General features: G+C 33.8%; 1 protein-coding gene and 1 pseudogene across 2 annotated transcripts; one reads left to right on the top strand and one right to left on the bottom strand.

Moving 5' to 3' along the window:
• Positions 1-561: 561 nt before the first annotated feature.
• LOC143560287 (equilibrative nucleotide transporter 8-like) lies at positions 562-2,216 on the bottom strand. The gene is made up of 2 exons (XM_077048618.1): positions 1,582-2,216; positions 562-1,376 (listed from the first exon to the last, which is right to left on the bottom strand). The coding sequence occupies exons 1-2, from the start codon at positions 2,105-2,107 to the stop codon at positions 667-669; spliced, it is 1,236 nt and encodes a 411-aa protein (XP_076904733.1). The 5' UTR covers positions 2,108-2,216; the 3' UTR covers positions 562-666.
• Positions 2,217-15,718: 13,502 nt separating this feature from the next.
• On the top strand, positions 15,719-16,980 carry LOC143560288 (glucan endo-1,3-beta-glucosidase 11-like; annotated as a pseudogene). The gene is made up of 2 exons (XR_013140094.1): positions 15,719-15,875; positions 15,951-16,980. The product of XR_013140094.1 is annotated as a glucan endo-1,3-beta-glucosidase 11-like (transcript).
• The last annotated feature ends 3,822 nt before the right edge of the window (positions 16,981-20,802 follow it).

Consider the following 20,802-nt stretch of genomic DNA (forward strand, 5'->3'; position numbering starts at 1 on the left):
AAGATCGCTCACTTTGACTCAAATCACACAGGGTTACTCTGCTGAGGAATCCTTTCATTCACTTTAAAACCTAAAAGTCTGCTTCACATCCCAGTGACTACTAACCGTAAAATAACCACTTGCCTTATTTTGATTCATTTACACTTCTAAACTTTAGTGTATCACTAATTTATTCAACTCTGAATTTATTACACTAGCTAGTCGCCTCGTATTGATGCAACGTTCAAAACATGGTCTAAAATATGACATCGGGCATGGAAAGCGCGATTTTGAAGAAAAGCGCATACAAGAAAACCAGACAATGGTATTGTCATTTATTTGTAATATTAAATTTGAGTTATCAATCAAATGCTCCGCAACCAGCTGAGGCTTACCCACTACTAACCGAAAAAAAAACTCTCAAAGCTGATGATCAATAAGGATGTTTCCGTAGGCAACCAAATAATAAGAAGTTACTTGGTATTGTTTTAAAATAATAATGTAAGTAAACTCACATAAGGTCTTGATTTAGTTTTTGATATATATATGTAAGATATCGCATAGATAATGTTTAAATACTCATCAACTCGGCTACTTCTCATTAAATAAAAACCATGACAATACAACCAAGGATAAAAACCAAAACATGCTATCTTATTTATTCATTCTTCACTATACCAATCTGGATCAATGCTCAAAGTTCCACAGCCAACCTAGAGCCGAACCAACCACTAGCCCGATAACCAAAGCCGTTTCCATAGCCATCCCAACCACCTCCGCCTCCTTAATCGGAACAGACTTTGGTGCTAGCATCATCAGCACACTTGTGAGATACCCATTGCTCACCCCAAACATCAAGGTCAAAAAAATCACCGGACCTTCACTATGCATCCATCTGGGTCCATTTACACACCCGATAAAAAGCGGATAAAACAGCACCCGGGCCATACAGCTCCACACGGCCCCTTTACTCCCCTTAGGCACATAAATCGCCGTCAAACACTTGCCCAAAAAGTCACCAAGATTAAAAGTTGTAATCAGGATTATAGGATACCAATCCTTAAAGTAAGTCGATTTAACGTTTTCACTCAAATAACCAGGGAAAATCGACAAAGAAACTACATATGTTATAAACACCGCGGTCACCAGCCATCGGATCTTCTTCACCACCTCCCAGAAATTCAACGAGATTAACATGTGATTGGTCCCATTATTTTGTTTTCTGCTTCGGTAGCATCGGATCACCGGTAACTTATGTAAAACATTGGTTAAGAAAACGCATAAAACTATGATTAACGCACTAAACACGAAGTAGATCTGTGCGCTTGTTCGGAGACCTTGTTGTGTGTGCGGAAGTGACGCCTTTGTTATTATTCTTAATATTGAAACCATCAGACCTGCAAAATTAAACTCAATTAAGTTTCATTTTTTTTAAAGAACCCTTATTAAAAAATATTCAACTATGATCTCGTAGTCTAGTTGTATAGTGTTTACCCTCACAAAAGTTGTGTGACTTTAGATCCTTAAAAATACAAAATTAGGTATTATTTAGGCGTAAAAAAATATTGTTAAAAAAATTAAAAAGAGATCCGAGTACCATACCCGCGGTGGCATTGCCTGCGAAAACCGCTTGCATGTACCGTCCGGGTAGTTCTCCAGTGGCTCCAACCAAGCTTCCGCCCACTAGACCATCAGCTAAGCCACTAATCATAACCATGGCCACAAGCACAAAAAAAGCGATATCCGTTATCGCTTTCCTTTGCCTCCCGTGAACGATCCAATCAGTCACGGGAGCAACCATCAAAGCACAAATAAACAAACCCTGGCCTATATTCATCCGGGTCCGAACCGAGGGAAGTTTAACCCGGCTGGACCTGGACCAACACATGAGGGTAAAAAGCACAATAACCGCAGCCGACATGTACCCGACCGAGAACACCTTGTTGATGTGCTTGTTCGGGTACAAGTACTGAAAATAATCAACAGCTGTGATGAAAGCATTCCATGGGACTAGATATCCTGCACCGAGTAGAAAGTGAATGATGTAAGTGAGATGGTAAGGGTCTTTCGGCTCGTGTTCGTCGTCGAATACTGTTTCCGGGTTCTCGATTGACCGGGTGGTCTCCATTTCCGGCACCGAATGGATGAATTAATTGTCGGAATGTGGGAGTTGTGGTGTGTTATCTATGTATGGTTTTATACAGTGATGTTTGCATGTTTTCAGTTATGCAAAAATATGCCAGGTGGTAAAGGATAAATATCAATTTGATATTTTGTTTTTTTGTACAAATGGCGTATTTTACATGTGATACTGAAATGATTTATGAATTCATGTTTTTTTAATTTTAACAATGTGGATAAGTTATAAAGCTTCTTACAAAATAAGATTACGAGATTTAAATATTAATAAACATATATATTTATTATATTGGTTGGCAGTTTTCAATTAATTCTTTAATTTGATTAGTTGGTAGTCGATTTGAAGATAAAATGATAATGTAAGAAAAAGAGGAGATATATATATCTAGGCTGGAAGATAAAACAATAAGGGCGTGTTCGTTTCACGGAATTTGTGAGATTCAAAGGAATTTGAATTTAAATCCCATGACATGACGTGTTCGTTTCGTTGGAATTGGAATCTTAATTCCATTATGGTGTGTTCGGTTCAAAGAATTGGAATTGGAATTCAATTCCTTCAAATTCCTTTTAATATCCTTTCAAAATGTGGAGGAATTCAAGGAAATTCATTGAAATCTTATCTAGAGGGTTTTTTTTTTTTAACGAGGACAACAAACAAAACATTTTAGTTTTTTTATATTTTGAGTTATGATTTTTTTATTATTATTTTTGAATATTTTTTTGAGGGGTTTTTAATCTTAATAGAAAACCCATAAAAAAACTAAAAAAAAATTATAAAAAATAATAATGCAAAATATAAATAAAAAACAAAAAAAATCTAAAAAAGCTAAAATGTTTTCGCTGTTGTCATTGTTAAAAAAAAACACTTGATTTATATTCATTTGTCAAATGAACACATTAAGAATGTATTTGGATTTCAATTCCCTCCAATTCCAATTCCTATTGGAATGTTCAGATTCCAAATCCAATTCCTTCAAATTCCAAATCCTATGCAAATTCCAATTCCAATCTATTCCATTCCATTCCATTCCATGAAACGAACGCACCCTAACTATCACGTTTTATGCTTTTTAGTTTTTACATGGTTTGTATGTTTAAGGTGTAATAGAGTTGTAATGGACTAGTTTAGTATTATCTAAATGTTTATATAGTTTATAACTTACAACGATAATTTGTTCATTTTTTTAATGACGAACATTACTGTATTTTAAGTCACTGCACTCTCTAAATTGAAGAGTACCGTTGTCATACTCTGGTCAATTTATGTTGTCTTAATCTTACTCATGCTAGTTTCAGAGTTTGGTTTGGGAGTATCCCCGAGAAACCATATCGCCGGTTGCACTTGACAGTCGTTGTACCACCACATAAGCAAAAATCCCAGGCGTTATACACGGTGGGATGAAAACCCGAGCGGGCTCGGGATTCTAACTGAGAACTTTGCACAAGGCCTAGCTCAAATTATTTATTGTCTTAATCTACCAAAATCATCACAAGTGGAGATCGAACTTGAGTGTCCGCTAGAGAACTCAAACATTCTACCACTAGGCCACAAGTGATTTATTTAAAAAAATTTAATTTTAAAGGAATAAATTTCAATATTCTCTCTCCAAGGAAAGAAACATATTTTTTAAATGAAAGTCAATTTAATTACAACAATTTATGCAATTACGGTTGTTCACAAATACCAACAAATAGAAAAATGAAAATTAAAAAAAAATACAAATAAATAAAGCTTTTATGATTATAATAAATACATCTTCTATTTTCTTTCAATTTATTACTTAATATTTATGAGAGATCCGATAAAAATATTTTAGTATTTATGTCGTGAGTCACAGACAAAAAGTGTGTAGTATACAAAAGATTAAGAAAAGAAAAACATGTGAAAAAAGAAATTAGTGAATATGTTTTGTAAATATGAAAATCGAAAATAATACGCCCAACAGAGTTACCTTAAAACGTAATGAAACGTGAATCATATATATCCTTCTAAGTTCTTATATTAGCTTGTTTCATGATGTAACTTGTGAGCTTTGCTTTATGGATAAGATTCCAAGAATTTGTTTACAAACATCTTATAAGGTTTTTTGATTTGTTGATTTTTCTTTATTTATAGAAATTTAACAACTCGCTAGCCTCCACGGTCCATTTAGTTTATTATGACACGTCTACAATCATGAACTTTCTAATAAAGCACATACATTCTCGATTGCAGTACCACGAACAATGAGAATCTAGGAAGACTAAGCATATCTGTCTACCTTTTTTTTGTGTAGGATCTAACTGTCCTTGATGTTTAGCATTTCATATGTTCATCTTCAAACATGACTTGTATGATTCTTTAAGTATAAATTAACGGAATCTTGTCTACGCAATGATAACCATTAATAATTAAGTCGACAAAAACTTAGATTCTTAAACGCAAACATTTAACAGCGTGTGCAAGTTACACAAATAGCATAAATCACTTAATAGAAACTAAGAGCATCCTTGGATAATATCTTGCACCAAGTAAAATGTTTGCTACAAAATCAGTAAAAAGAAAGAAAAAACTTCTTAAGTTAATTACTTTAATTATATGGATTTATTTTAAAGGTATTGTCTTAATCAAGTAGAAACACAATTGTACATCACTTCAAAATGTAGTTTCTTTCAATAGAAAATCATAAAAATAGCCAAATTGATTTTTAAAGAAAATTACCAAAATTGACATGTTATACAAAATTTTAATAGTAGTCACCAAGTTTTTTTATTTTATATGGATCCATATACCATAGTGTCCTCAAGTGGTTATACTTACGGGTCAAGACGCGCATAAAGCTAATACTTCTGCAGTTTTACTTCAAAAGCATCTATGCATTTATTTAAAGATATTTTATTATTACTTTATACCTTTTGGATTTAAACTACTATTTTTATTTGCATGTTGCACCGAAATGAGTTAAATGCCTTTGAAAGTTATCGTGCGTTGCAGTTGAAAAATGACGGGAAGACGATCGACATCCATTTGATTCGTTTTAATAAAAGTATTGTGGCAAATGTTTCGTTACCAAAATTTAGAGACAAAAAATAAAGATGTAATTTGAAAGGACAAAATTTTCATTACCGAAATTGAGATGCAAAAAGTAATTATGTGAAACTAAAGTTGAAGGGCTAACAATATATATTATATATATATGAAACTTTATTCCAAAAGTCTAATTAAGTAAAGTTCGTGAATAAAGTTAAAGATCAAAATGTAAATTTTGAAACTTATGTAGCTAAAGTATAAAGAACTAAACTTTATATTGCATTTTAATTATATACACGATTACCTTATTTTCTTTCTTTCTCAAAAAATAATTATTCTAATTCGTATCATATCATGAAAAGGTCGAAAAGATTAGTGCTAGTGTTTTTTTCCCTCAAAATTGGATAACTAATGATGTAGACACCGTTTTCACATGTTAAAACGTCAAATACAATCCGCATGTGTTACTATAAAACAACGATCTATAGCATGTGATATATGAATACATTGAAAGCACATTCTCTTACAATGGTTAATTGGTTATAACCTTTTGATTTTCAGATTAGAAGTTAAACTTTAAATGTAATTATAATTATAATTTCATAATTGTCTTCTACCAATTTCTACTTCAACTTCTCTACATGGCCATCCCTAAGAATGCATAGCCCCCGTACGAATTTTTTTTAAAAAAGCTTGTAATAAACCTATATCTATATACATAAATAAAATAATAGAATGATATGTATGAAAACATCAAACAAATAACTATTATAGCAAAATAATTTATTAGGCTCTCATAGCATTATTGAAACCTGGTTCAATATACGATGCTGAAAACCTGGTTTGTTTGTTTCACGTTAAATGACATTTGGTTACATAACTTACAAACCTACATATTTTTAAGGAAATAAATAGATTCAATGAACCTAGGCACAAGAATGCATCCTATACATCTTTGATCATTCTCAAGTGAAGCTATAGGTTGTCAATGAGTCAATGACATACTTGAAAGACCTTTTTAATATATAAACTCAAATTAAATTAAATAAGTTAACATCTGTAACTTCAGTGACTATTAGGGGATGGAGTGATCTCGGGGAAGGGTGTGCGGTGACACCCCATCCTCGTCGGCCCTAGAAAAAAGCCAGGGGTGTATTCGTCGCTTATTCTGGATCTTTATTTTCTTCTTTTTTTATTGTATCTTTAAAACAACACACATTTAAATATGAATGGTTGATGGTGGTAGCAATGGTGCTCGTTGTGGGCAGCAATGGTTGTCGGAGATGCTGGCAGGGCAGGTTTCGTGTAGGAACGTCTAATGAAGAAGAATAGAAGATGGGCGGTGTTAGTTATATTCGATTTAGGTTTTTTTTAAGGTTTTTTCTTTTTCTTTTTTTGATATCTAATATTTTAAAAGCCCATATTGTTTTTTATGTCTATTTTCTAACTGATTTGTGTTCATGCTTTTTTAATATCTTAAAATAATTTTATTTTGGAGAGTGATTAAATAAAAAAAAACTAGGCCTATTGATTTTAAATACTCTTAACTTTGACCCATTGGTAGATATCACTCCTAACTTACGAAATGTTCTCCAACACTCCCAACTTTTAACATATTCTTCTGGCACTCCCGGGGTAACAAGACACTAACTTCGTTAGTGTTTGAGGATAAAAATGTCATTTTTTAAAGTTCAAGGATTAAAAACAAAATTTTGTTAGTTATATATTACAACACCCCTCTCCTCCCAACCACCCTCTCTTCCCTGCCGACAGCCATCACCGCCATAGACAACTACCAACCACCACCGCCTTTGACATATACATTGGAGAAGAAGACGACTCATTATCCGACACCGAAGAACCCCAATCGACAAATCCACAAACCACCACCTCGTTTAGAATACAAAGTGTTGCCGGAAAAATATTCTTTCTGGGAAATTAAACAATACTTTCCGACCCGTTTAAAATTTTTGATTTTCTCATCCGACATGTCTCCGATCAACAAACTCAGTTCGGAATTGATGTTAATTAGCACATAATACCCTTCAATCGGCTCGGCTCCGGCGCCGACGCTGGAGCCTTACTGAGCCTTTTGAAAGATCGTAACGAATTTCGAATCTTGATCCGTTGAATTCGAGGGTTTTGGTGCCTTTTTTCTTACGGAAGAGGCCGGAATGTGTGTTTAATCTGAAAATGGTGATGGGTTCGTGGTTGCCGTAGGTGGTGGTCGGCGATGGTTGGGTTACGGTGCCAGGTGAAGTGGTAAAAGGCACCAACATGAAGTTGTAAAAGGCACCACAACCACCTCTTGAACTCGTCGGATTCAAGGATTTAGGTTACTTTTTTGAAGTAGGCTTCGGGTGAGTCGCCGAGTGGCTCGGTGTCGTATATTCTAAGTCGGGTTGAGGTGGGCTGGTTTTGGGGTTCAGTTGTGGTTGCTGGGTTTGGTGATTGGGTTTCTTTGGTGTCGGATAACGAGTCCTCGTCTTCTCCGGGGTATATGTCAAAGGCGGTGGTGGTTGGTAGCTGTCTGTGGCGGTGGTGGTTGTCGGCAGAAGAAAATATTTAATGGAGAAGAAAATATGTTAAAAGTTGAGAGTGTTAGAGAACATTTCGTAACTTGGGAGTGATATCTACCAATGGGTCAAAGTTGAGAGAATTTAAAACCAATAGGCCAAAAAACTAAATTAAACTTTAAGTTTTTTCTTAGCTTTATATTTGTTTAATTTTTAACGTTTCATTTAACTTTTGATTTTAACGTATATAATTAATTGAATGTTTTTTATTTTAATATTATGCTTTTAACTTGAAAGTAAGTTAGTTATTTTAGATAAATAATAGTTATAAAAAAAATGGTTGAAAGATGAATTATGATGACATTGCTATTTGCAAGAGTATAGGGATGGTTAAGGATAAAATGACATGACGTAGACATAAATGAAAACGAGCGTTGGGGATAGAGTGGGGGGGGGGGGGGTGTGATGACCACTCCCACCGCCCTTACAAAGGAGGCTAAATTGCTTTAGGCATTTACCTAAATAATATTGATGAATTCTCTTTTAACCCAGTAGTGAATGTTCAAATCTCACTGTGTATTAATGATTTCTCATTTTTTTTCCTAAATGTGAATGTATGGCTTTGTCATTGTGAATGGTTGTGCTGTCATGTTGGTGGGAATTGTCATAGTATTCGTTGGCAAAAAACAATGCTAGTATTTTCAAGAGTTGCATATTAGACTAGAAAAATACCGTTAACTAGCTAGCTGCTTTTGGCTTGTGTTCGACTCATTTACAAACAGAGACAACTTGGCTTGACTTGGTTTCAAACCAATCATCATAAAAAATCAAACCCATGCCAGTGAGAAACCGAGCCTTCAGGGGTCGTACTCTTTGACCTACCTATGGGTCGACCTTGCTTCCACTCATATGCTTTTCTTGGAAAACCCTTAATAAACATTTGTTGCCGCATCACCCTGTTGGGAATGGTCTAAGAAGATTAAGAATTGAACTAGGTGAAATTGTAAACAGTCTAAGAGGAAAATGTGTAGAAAAATATTTCCCATGGGACTCTTTTCCCACAAACCCGTTTTATTGAAAATGTGCTGGAAAAGATGATTTCATATGCATTTCAAACGGAAAATGGGGTAGAAAAGTTGATCAATTTTCTCGTAGTGTAAATTAGGAGATATAAAGTTAACAAGATATTATTTTGTATAGTAAAATGGCCAAGTTAACAAGATATTATGGTTGTATACTAAATGAAAGATCCATAAGGACCATAAGATCTTTATATTGAAAGGAAATGATCCAAGTTATATGCAACTTAATATATGTTCATTGTACTACATATGAGTCCATTTTCATGACTATTTGTTTTCAGTTCTACCATTCCAGGATTCCTTTTTCAGATTGCTATGTTTGTTCTTTTGATAGGTACTATGGGAGTATGAGTCCATTCAACATTCCAGGTTTCCTGTCTCTCTACCTTAATAATTTGTACTGGTCCCCTCAAACTTCACTAGCTAAAAATCAATTTCATCTAACTATTTAGATTAAACAAAATTAGTATATTAAGATAATACTCATTTGATATATAGTTTATTCATTATGCTATTATAGCGATATATGACTCCATGGATGTAACTTAATTACTACAAACTTTTAAAATCTTTCACTAATATAAATCTGTTACACTAGCTTCCTCGTTTTGATGCATAAAACGTTTAAGAATCAAGACAAAGTCTAGAATCACATTACTAACAAAAACAACTCTCAAAGCTGATGATCAATTTGAATGTATTTGTTAGCAACCAAATAATATGAAATAAATTGGTATTGTTTTAAAAGTGATATTGCAATTAAACCCACATAAGGTGTCTTAAATTTATATATTTCTTAAATTAAGTTTTTAGTCTCTCTCTCTTCTTCTTTTTTCCTAATAATAATATAACAATCTGAATAAGCGCTCAAAGTTTCGTAAATGACCAAATGCCGAGCCAACCACTAACTCGATAACAAAAGGCGTTTCCATAGCCATCCCAACCACCTCTGCCTCCTCAATCGGAAGCCCCTTTATTCGCTTTTTATGGCTAGGCTGTTGTTTTATCCACTTTTTATTGGGTGTGTAAACGGACTCAAATGAATGCATAGTGAAGTCCTGGTGATTGTTTTGACCTTAATGCTTGGTGTGACCAATGGGTATCTAACCAATGTGCTGATGAGTTTGGCCCAAAGTCGGTTCCAATAGAGGAGGCGGTGGTCGTTGGGATGGCTATGGAAAGGCCTTTGGTTATCGGGTTAGTGGTTTGCTTGGCTCTTGGTTGGCTTTGGAACTTTGAACACCGATTCAGATTGTTATATTATTATTAAAAATAAAACAGAATATGCTTGTTAATTTCAGTTTTTATCCTTGTTAATGTCATGGTAGTTATGTGATGGGAACCAATTAAATTTAAGACACCTTATGTGGGTTTGTTTGCATTATCACTTTATAGCAATACCAACTCGTTTCTTATTATTTGGTTGCTTACAAACACATTCATATTAATCATAGGGTGCAAATGAGTCGGGCTTTTCGAGATCGGCTCGTAAAAATACTCGATCGAGTCAAGCTTAAATGAGTCTGAGCCTGAGCTCGAGCCTAAACATAAGCTTGTTTAATAAACGAGCCCGAGCTTCACTTACCGAGCTCTAAACGAGCATGTCTATAATATATTTTTTATAATATATCATCATCATCATCGTACTCAGTAAATCCCACCAATAGCAAAGCTATGGTAGGTTCTAAGGAGAGTAAAATGTAACAGTCTTACCTCTACCATGTAGGAACAGAGACTGCTTCCGGTGAGACCTTCGGCTCGATAATAGTTTGGCATCAAGCCCTGGACATAAGGCACATAACGCTCCACTATCGGGACATCGGTCGAATGGTGCATGGGTCTTTTGGCTATCAATGCCACCACATGATGCCTGATTAACCTTCCGCCACTTTTAACGTTATTTTCACGATATTAGTAAAATGACGTCAAAATTAGTGCAATTTCACTTTAGCTCACCCGAGGGTTCATACATATATACATTATATGTGCGCACCGCAACCAGGGCGTAAATTTTTATAAATAGTTATATGAAAAAATAACTAAATAACATATATCATGTCACATATAATACTATAACCGAGAAAAATATATAAAAGTAAAATAAATATATAAAAAGCACCCGAGCTCGAGCTTTAGAAACAGATATCGAAATAAGATGAGCTTGAGCTCTGTGTAAGTTAATCAAGTCGAGCTCGGGCTCGGCTCAGCTCGTTTGCACCCATAATTGATCATCAGTTTTGAAATTAATCAGCTTTTGAGAGTTGGTTTTTGAGTTAGTATACTAATGTGATATTTTAGACTTGGTCTTGATTCTGTTTTACGCATCAAAACGAGGCAGCTAGTGTAATAGATTTATATTAGTGACAAAATTAAACATGAACAGATCAACAAACTATTTAAAAATTAGAAGCATCAGCTAAACACCCAGATCTGTTTACTAAATATCACAAAAGAAAACCCTATTACATTTAGGAAAACTTTATAAAAAATTAAACTCGAAAAACAAAAGCTTGTGCTAAGTACGTAATAATCAACACGAAATAATGAAGAATAATACCTGGAAGAAACCGTTGTAACTTGTAAGAAGTATATGCTAGATTTTCAAACTTTCAACTTTCAACCACCCGTTGAAAGTTTGAAAATCTAATAGGGTTTCTTACAACGTTGAAAGTTTGAAAATCTAGCATATATTTCTTGTGCCGCTGAAAGATTTAAAGCTTTTGTTTTTTTTCCCTTTTGTTTAACACAAATTGATCAACATTGAAGAGGATAGAATGTTGTTTTAATGAATTGCAGGAAGATGATGTAGGGTGTTTGGTGAAGAGCTAAAGATGCACATAGAGGGAGAGATGCAATGGAGATGATGGGTGTTTGTTAAATGGGATGTATTGATTTTTTATATTATTTTTGAAATTTTTATGTTCATCCTTTTAGTTAATAAGTAAACGGTAATAACCTTTTGGTTTCATTTGAATTTTTAAAAATTCAATTTTAATGTCCAACCTTTTATAGGAACCCTTAGGTTTTATTTTAATTTTAAGAAATCCAATATCAATATTAATAGGTCTGCAATTAGATGTTTTTATATTTTAAAAAATTTAGTTTAGATAAATTTGTTTTACTTTTATTTTATTATAATTTAAGTAATTCAATTTAAAAAAAGGGTAATGAGGTGGCAGTTGAGTAAGCAACTGCTCCTTTACAATTGGAGAAGAAATTGAGATTTTTAAGAATTTATAAGAATGTGATGTGATAGCTGACTGGACTGTTAAGAGCGTCTAAAGGCTTCCTTAGGAGAAGTGCCCTTGGATGCCTTTAGCATTAGAGAGATTGCTATTAGAAGAAGTGTCATTACATAAAGGCATGTGCTTTTATGAAAAGGTGATAAGAAAAAAAAGTTTTATATAAATGTTGTGTGTAATAGGTAGGTGATGAAGTGAAAATTAAGAAGAATAAAGATATTTGTAAGGTTGAAGATGAAGTTGAGGTTTTTAAAAGTTTATAAAGAGATTATGTGGTAAATGACGTGACAGTAAAGAACGTCTAAGGACACACTTAGCATTGAAGATAGTCTTAGCATCGTAGAGAGAGAAGTGTTAGATAGACTAGTGAGCACCGGTCTTTCAAAATGTATACTTTTAATGGTTGTTTAATAAATTATTTAAATGAAGAAAAATATCAACAAACATTTTTACATGTGAAATCCTCTAACAAGTTTTCGTGTACATGCAAGTTGTACATAAAGTTTTACGAGTCGTCTAAAGGTAAGGTCCTACACTAACCCGTAGAAGAGACAACAAGAACCTTCACCCTCTCGTAACCACGAAACAACTCCCAAAAATAACACAATCCATGTCAACCAACAAAAATTTAATGGTAGTGACCAAGTAAGTTTTTTTCTATTTTTTTTTATCTATATGGATATCCCCATAGACCATAGTGTCCTCAAGTGGTGAATAACTATTAATACTTGTGGTCCAAGACGCATACAACTATTCAAATCTGGGTAACCAATAGCAGTGATGTAGGAAGCCCTTTTCTGCTTTTCACATGTAAAACATCAATTGCAATTTGCATGTGTTACTATATTACAAGTTTACAACTGTCTTCTGTATATAACATGTGATACTATCAGATGTTTTAAAAGCTAGCATGTCCACGTCGCTTGAACTGGTTATATAAGATTTTAGTAAGACATCCGGTATTTAGAACCTTGTATTTTTAAACGGTTTGATAGAGTATCGTACCGTGGGTTTTTCTTAAAAAAACGGTTTAAACCGGCAAACCAATTTTAAATCCAAGAGATTTTGGTATTTTTTTCGGCCCATATTTATTTGTAAAAAATGACTTTTTACATTGCGGATAAAAATGAAACGAGTAATAATAGTAAACGATGATTCGCTAATCATCCAATTTTGTATCGATCCTGCAAATCCAATGTTTTTTTACATATTTTGTAATTGATTTAAGTTCGTACTTCGTAAAAGTACAAACTTCATATTTTACTCGCTCATTGCTCATGTGTGATGTTTCTTAGTGTACTTTTGGGTTATTTTTTAAGTTGAAGTTGTATTTACATGGAATTATAAAGTAAACTATTCAATCTAGTTGAACGTCCCAGCAGGTTCAACCAGTTGTACCATTTTTAAACCAAATCTGCTATGAGTCAAATACTAGTTTTTAAAACATTGATAATATCAATACGGTCAAAGCATATTGTCGATGTTTAAAAAATATCAGTTATTTTCCAAGTTAAAACAGTATACACGATAAAAAACTCAACTAACATGGAAGGGAAAGTGAAGAAGATTTTAGATAAAGATTATACAAGTCGTCTAGATCTATGCAAGATTTATAACATCATACCACCTATATAGATTCTACGCGGTCTGTTAAAACCTACTGACTCTTAACTTTTTCTTCCTGGTGTCTCTTCAATTCGTGAAAAATAGGCATCAAAACAATAAATTTCATATATAGTCACAACTTAGTGTTGATTCAAATGGATTTGCTACAAAAAATGCTTAATATGAGCGACTATATGATTTAATAACATGCATAATTATTCTAATTTTATTTTTCGCATTCTACCCTTAATGTTTTAAAATAGATCGTTTAACCAGTGCCTGCTCCGAGAAAGCAAAAAATATTAGGTGGAAGGCGAAATATATTTTGACCTCAAGTAAAAGGAGTATTTTGTTAGGTTTATACAATTTAATTTATATATGTGTTTACGTAGTTATATGGTTATAATTTGGGTTGTGTAAAAAACTTTTGTATAAAAATAGAATTAAACATGTCTCAAATAAGACAAAGCTAGTGGTTATGTAATTGAGTTTAAATATTAAATATACATATTGTATTTAATAAAAATACATATAACTTAAAATAAAAATTTGGGCCTAACGGGGTGTTGGACATGTGATCGTCGACCACTCTGGCATCCCCAAAAGGCCCGGCCCTGCCTTTAACATCCCCAGTTTGTTGATAACGTATTGATTTTGTTTTTACCTTATTAAATTAGCAATCAATGTTAACAGCATGATGCAACTTTAGTGGTCTATTGTACGTAGTTGTTCATAACGCTTGTTTTTCTAGTGGAGAGCAATGTTGTGGACTTGTGGAGGAGACCCGAAATAATCCTTTTAGGGGGTGTTTGAGATTGCTTATTTTAGCAATTTATAAACTTTTTTAAAAATTAAAAATGTGTTTAGAATTCCTTATTATGTGAGGGCATAAATTGTACAATATTATAAATTATAACTTATCCCATAAATAAGTTATAATTCCCCCCTTAGTTGCTAGAGGGTTTATACTTTGTCAAAATATATAGCTTCATACCAGGGTGAACATATTTCGGTCTGGACTAAAAAAACCCGAAACCCGACCCTAAAATAGACCAAAACCAAACCGAATCTTCGATAAAATTTGCATCACATTCTAGCCATGTTGTATTGCCGATGCATTATTTTACTCATGTTATAACCAAAAATAGTAAATTGCGTGAACGAAAGACAATACGCAAAGGTGATTTCATGACTTTCACGTATGAGTTTTATGAATGTAACTAGGGCATCGTTTATAAGATAGATATACGACGTAAAGTGATGCACGGCCATGATACAAATTATTCATAAATTTTGCTTATATTAATGCCTATTTTAACTTGCACTTATAAGGTCATTAATTACTTGATTAGTCTCCAAAAAGAACACATAGTGATCAAATACCACATAGACCAATGAGGAAACCCTTTCCTTCAAGGTTTTCCATATGCCAAACTTGAATATATTTATCCAGGAAAGGTATAAAATCATTTCAGAAAAGCTGTAAACTTTAGAGATGGGAAAAGTATTCAAAAAGTCAGAATCTTTCATTTAATCACATATGAAAATATATTATAGTATAACTAATGACAATTAATAAAATTATAATGTGATATCTAAAAAAAATTAAATTTATAATATTTAAAAAGAAAATATTCAAGCAATATATATTAAGTTTTTTCAAGTGTTATAAACATTTTTGTTTGGAAAATACCACCCAACTTTATATATGTGTCCATTGTTATTATATTTAAAATCAAGTGATCAAAAATTCAAATTGAAACACATATAATTCTAGCATACTTTTAATAATTTTACTCAAACTGAATAATTATGAAAATTAGATATTATTTAGTGAATCTTTATTCTTCATCGCTACCTTCAACACTAGGTTAAGACTTGAAAAAATAATCAATAAACATTAGTCAAGACTAGTATGTAATTATGTGTTTCACTTATGCCACTTAATATAAAGACGATGGATCATTTTATAAAAAAAGATGTTTACATAATTACATCAAGTGATTTTCTATTATTAAAAAAAACTTAGCTAAGTTTAATTAAACAATTAGAAAACTTGTTTAATATTTAAAAGAGTGTAATTAATTAATACCCCTTGGTTCATCTCAAGAATATTTGGTTGAAGGTATTCCTAAAGAGCAAGCATCCCAAATCACAAGCCAATGTTGTTCACATTTCTTACATATTTACATATCCACATTAACCTTCATCTTCTACATTTCATCTGCCTTTACAAACATGGGTTTCTCTATATCTTATCATGGATTTATTATTCTTGTATTCATTACTTTTATTAGCAAGGGTATATTGCATTCACTAACTTATGTTTAATGTTATTTTTTCGGCTTTTCGTGACATTTTTTCTCTCTTTTCGCAGTTTTGATAGCCAGTGCGTTCACGGGCACGTACGGAGTCAACTATGGACGAGTAGCCGATAACATCCCGCCTCCCGAAAGTGTTGTGAAACTTATGAAGGAGAACAAGATTAAAATCACACTAATGTATGACGCGAACCCTGAAGTTCTCAAGGCGTTTAAAGGGTCAGGAATAGAGATCAGTATAGGAGTGGAGACTGGGTTGTTGAGAGAAATAAGTGCTAGCCCGGACCGAGCCATGGATTGGGTGAAACAAAATGTGGAACCTTATGTGCCCGGGACCCGCATTCGTGGGGTCGCGGCTGGAAATGAGGTGTTAGGTGGGGGTGATCAAGGACTATGGGAGGCTTTATTACCCGCGGTGAAAAATATCCATTCTGCCCTTGAATCGCTTCACCTAGCCGACGATATTGAGGTTTCAAGCCCACATTCGGCTGGTGTGTTCGCTAGCTCGTATCCTCCATCGGCTGGGGAGTTTAAGGAAACCCTTATGCCTTATATGACACCGCTTCTCGAGTTCTTCACAAAAATAAACTCGCTTTTTTATATAAACACGTACCCGTTTCTCGCATACATTAGTGACCCGGACACATTGATATCAAATATGCAATCTTTAAAAAGAATCCGGGGATAGTTGATAATAAAACCAAGTTACATTATGACAATATGTTTGAGGCCCAGATCGATGCGACCTATGCGGCTTTAGAAAAGGCGGGCTTCGGGAAAATGAACGTTATCGTGTCGGAAACTGGGTGGGCTTCGCGTGGGGACGCGAACGAAGTCGGGGCTACTGTTAGTAATGCAAAAACTTATAACAAAAATCTACGAAAAAGACTCCTTAAAAAGAAGGGCACCCCTTACAGGCCCAAAAGGGTAGTCAAAGCGTATGTGTTTGCCATGTTTAATGAAAACCTAAAGCCCGGCCCAACGTCTGAGAGAAATTTTGGGCTTTTTAAAGCTGATGGTAGCGTTGCTTATAATATTGGGTTCAGTGGGCTTGTGTCCTCTTCAGCAACATCTCGTTTCTCTTAAGGTATGTAATCAAGTCCCAAAATGTTTTTTGATTTCTTTAAGGCTGTTAAATGGGCCGTGTTCACGGGTTTTAGGGTCGAGCATGACACATACAGAAACATAATGTAAGATACATTATCCCAAATAGAGATGCACATTCTAGTTAACTGATAACCGGTTTATTTTCTAATTGGTTAATAATTTGGCGTGAAATAACCGGTTAGACCGGATAATCGGGTCGGGTACTAACCAGTTTTGATAAAATAATTTAAGAAAATCAGTAAACTGGTTCGGTTACTAACCGGTTAATAGCCGGATAAAAACCGGTATTTAATAAAATAATTAAAAAAATCGGTTAACCGGTAGTAACCGGTTTCGAAATCAGTAATATAAACCGGTTACTAAGCAGTGGTTTTTTCCGGTTAATAACCGGTTAGAGATGGACTTGTCAATAACCAATTAACCGGGTAGACTGTGCACCTCTAATCCCGAACACGACACACATATTCAGGGTTAGCATGAGCACAACTATTTTAACAAAAAAGAAAAAGGATTTTTTTACATATTCATAATATTTTAAATTACAACATATACAAACAAGTGAAAAAAAATATAAAAAATTACTATGTTTAAACTTTAAACTACAAAACCCATGGCAATTTACCTTTTAGCCTTAAAATTCTGGTATAAAATACCAAAGGCATAAACATATTTTGTGATTGTGAAATAAACGAGTTAAACAGGTCAACCCGCGAACCCATCAAGTCGACTTGAACCCAACGTGTTTAGCTAAACGTAGTTGCAGGTTCGACTTAAAACTAGCCCGGACTCATTTAGACTAAAACCTATACATGTCAATTCCATGTTAGCCTCTTATCGCGTTTTTATGTTAGTCTCGAAAATCCACACCCCTAGTTTTCTTCATGTTCTTTCGTTTTACTAATCAACCGTTTCAACTAATTTATTCCACAGGGCATTGGAGCGATGTATCTAGCATGTGTTGCAGCTTTGATACTTATTATAACTTCATGTTAACTCAAAAATGGCTTCTAATGCCTCAATCCAGTCTCCTATTTGAATAACCTAAAGGAACAAACATTCCCATGGAGCTACATTTGTTGTGTATATGTATATTATATACACACACAGTCACATTTGTATATTTGTATTTAATTCAGAAATTTAGTCTTTGAGATTTAGAATTACTTGTATAGAATATTGCATCTTCCTTTAAATACAAGTCCTATGCTTTTAATCCCATATCTTCCTACTTATATTTTCGGGCAATACGGTTAATATATTGGTTTTGACTTGTTAGTCAATAATGTTACTTCTTAATTAATCTACCTTTGATGAGAATAAAAATTGGTATTGACACAATAATACCTACAACTTACCGAACAAACCGAACAAGAACCGATGCACATAACTATTCTAAATAGAGATCTATATTAATCACAATAAGTAGCAACATTATACAGTATATTCCACATAGAAAAATTAAATTTATTATATCTAGTTAACCACTTAAACTGATCAAATTCAAGGTTGAAACAGTTTATCACCACATTTGCACTTCCAAGAAAGAAGATAATAACAATCATCTTCACCATGAGAAGATAATTGATCTCTGTACTCATTCATATTATGATGTGGAGGAATAACCAGAGTGGCTTGACATGGTGAACAATTCATGCACTTGTTCACACACCCTGGTGGCCTTGATCCCAATATTTTCTTCTTTTGTTGCATAACAGATGCCCCTTCATTAACTTCAAATTTTAACATAATTAAATATCATCACTATGCATTGTTAGATTCATAACTTAATATATGCATGCATACATATACATACAAAAATATATATAATTGGTTAAGAATTTTGAAGATGGGTTGGATATGTTACCTGAAATGGAAGGTGAGAGTGTGAAAGAAAAGAGAAGAATGACAGTTATAAGCATCCTCAGGTAAGGTGAGCAGGTTGTTGCAGGTGCCATTAGTAGTTAAATAACAAGAAGATTTGATATGATAAGTGATAACTGATAACACTAAGTTGAAGATGGTGATGGTGATGGTGATGGTGATGGTGATGGTGATGGTGATGGTGATGGTGATGATGATGATGATGATGATGAGATTTTTAAGGGGATTGGAATATTATTTGGGAGATGAAGAGCAAATGAAAAAGAGACAAAAGAGGTCAAAATATGTTTGGAGAATAAGGGACAAGTTTGGTGATGTGATGGCCTTTTATTTTATATGCCAACAGAGTTAATTAATTTGGACTTAAACTTGAATCCTAATCCACTGTTCTTTCTTCCTACTTTTGGGAAAATGTTGCACTCATTTTCATCTGACTAAACTTTCCTCTTTGATTTTTGAGCCATTAATTCTTGAACTAAAAACATGATTCTTGAATCTGGTGCTTGCAGTGTTGAATTGATGATCTACTTTCAAGTTGAATTGATGATGAGATTTTTGTTCCCAAATACCAATACCAGTATCAATACCATATTCACATTTGGTATTGATTGAAATATGTAGACTTTGTCTTGACTCTTGAGCATTAGTACCGGTATCTGTTTTTTTCTTTCTTGTTCCTGTTTTGCTTTAGAAATTGATATGATTTTTATATGTTTTTGATGTGTTTTGTATGCTTTCGTTTTGGTATTATGGTTTCTTGATTACGAGTGAGTTTGATACGATTTTTGGTTTCTTGGTTAACCTTGATTATAATAAATGAATTTGACCAATCAATTGAGATTAGGAAACAAAAAGAAAGCAGGTCCAGACCTACACAAATGCACTGATATCAAACCCATATATTCGCTACATTATTCGGTACCCAGTTTTGTTCAAATTTGGTATCGATATCTTCCATACCAGTACCGACAATCCAATACCAATTATCACCCCCTAGTAGTTCATTTACTTAAAATATGGATAGAAGGTCTTAACTATATGCAAATAACCTAAGTTAAAAGTTTGATCAAGGGTCACAATATGCTTGAAAACTCACAGCGTCATTTCATCAAACAGTTGATGTGCACAATAATATTATCCTGTCTTTTGGTCGTTTTTGCTTTTAACTTTTACTTGCCGATACTTCACATCTTCTCTCCAATTAGCAATTATTAATCAATTAACATCTGATCACCAACAGTAAAAGCAACAACATTGTGAATTTGTCTGTATGTGCACCAAATGAAACGAAATCTTGAGTAGAATAATCCAAGGCCACCCATCCATCCAATAATAATAATAATAATAATAATAATAGAATGGATGGCTTTATGCACAGTGGGGTCTCTGTTGAATCACCACACACGTCTCGTTCCATTGATTAGACCTTGTATGTATGTATGTATGCATGTCGCCATGCGCAATGTTACTGTACATATCATGCGGGTGACGTCAGCAAGGTACAAAGGAAGGAAGAATCGGCATACGGAAGCAGGCTTTCTAGGGAGATGGTGTGTGGTTTCATAGATGGGAGTTGAGTTAAAGAAGGATGGACCATTATTATTATTATTATTATTATTATTATTTGGGGTCCAGTGGCCATTGTCTGTATTTAAATTAATCAAGTACACCTGCTGCTGCTGCTGCTGCTTTTGAATTCTGAAGGTAGAATCGGCTTTATACTTGAAATTTGTTGGTGAGGATTTGGACGGGACCACTTTGGATTTTATTGAAGTTTATTTTAAATAAATTCGTGCGAAATCAGAGGACGAAGATGGAGTCCTTTGTTGCAGTAATAGATCGGTGGCGTACGGAACCCATGCAAAATCAGATCTCATCAAATTATTAGGCTAAGAGCACCCACAACGAACACCAGAGCCC

Source organism: Bidens hawaiensis, unplaced genomic scaffold (assembly GCF_021521415.1).
Source record: "Bidens hawaiensis isolate Kalapana, Puna unplaced genomic scaffold, B.hawaiensis_p1.1 tig00020322_1, whole genome shotgun sequence".
Taxonomy (NCBI): domain Eukaryota; kingdom Viridiplantae; phylum Streptophyta; class Magnoliopsida; order Asterales; family Asteraceae; genus Bidens; species Bidens hawaiensis.

What these genes read in the sequence shown, in the direction of transcription:
- LOC143560287 (XM_077048618.1), bottom strand. Translation starts at nt 2,107, where the DNA reads ATGGAGACCACCCGGTCAATCGAGAACCCGGAAACAGTATTCGACGAC. An exon ending in CGCAGGCAATGCCACCGCGG is followed by an intron (nt 1,377 to 1,581) that starts GTATGGTACTCG and finishes TTAATTTTGCAG; the next exon opens with GTCTGATGGTTTCAATATTA.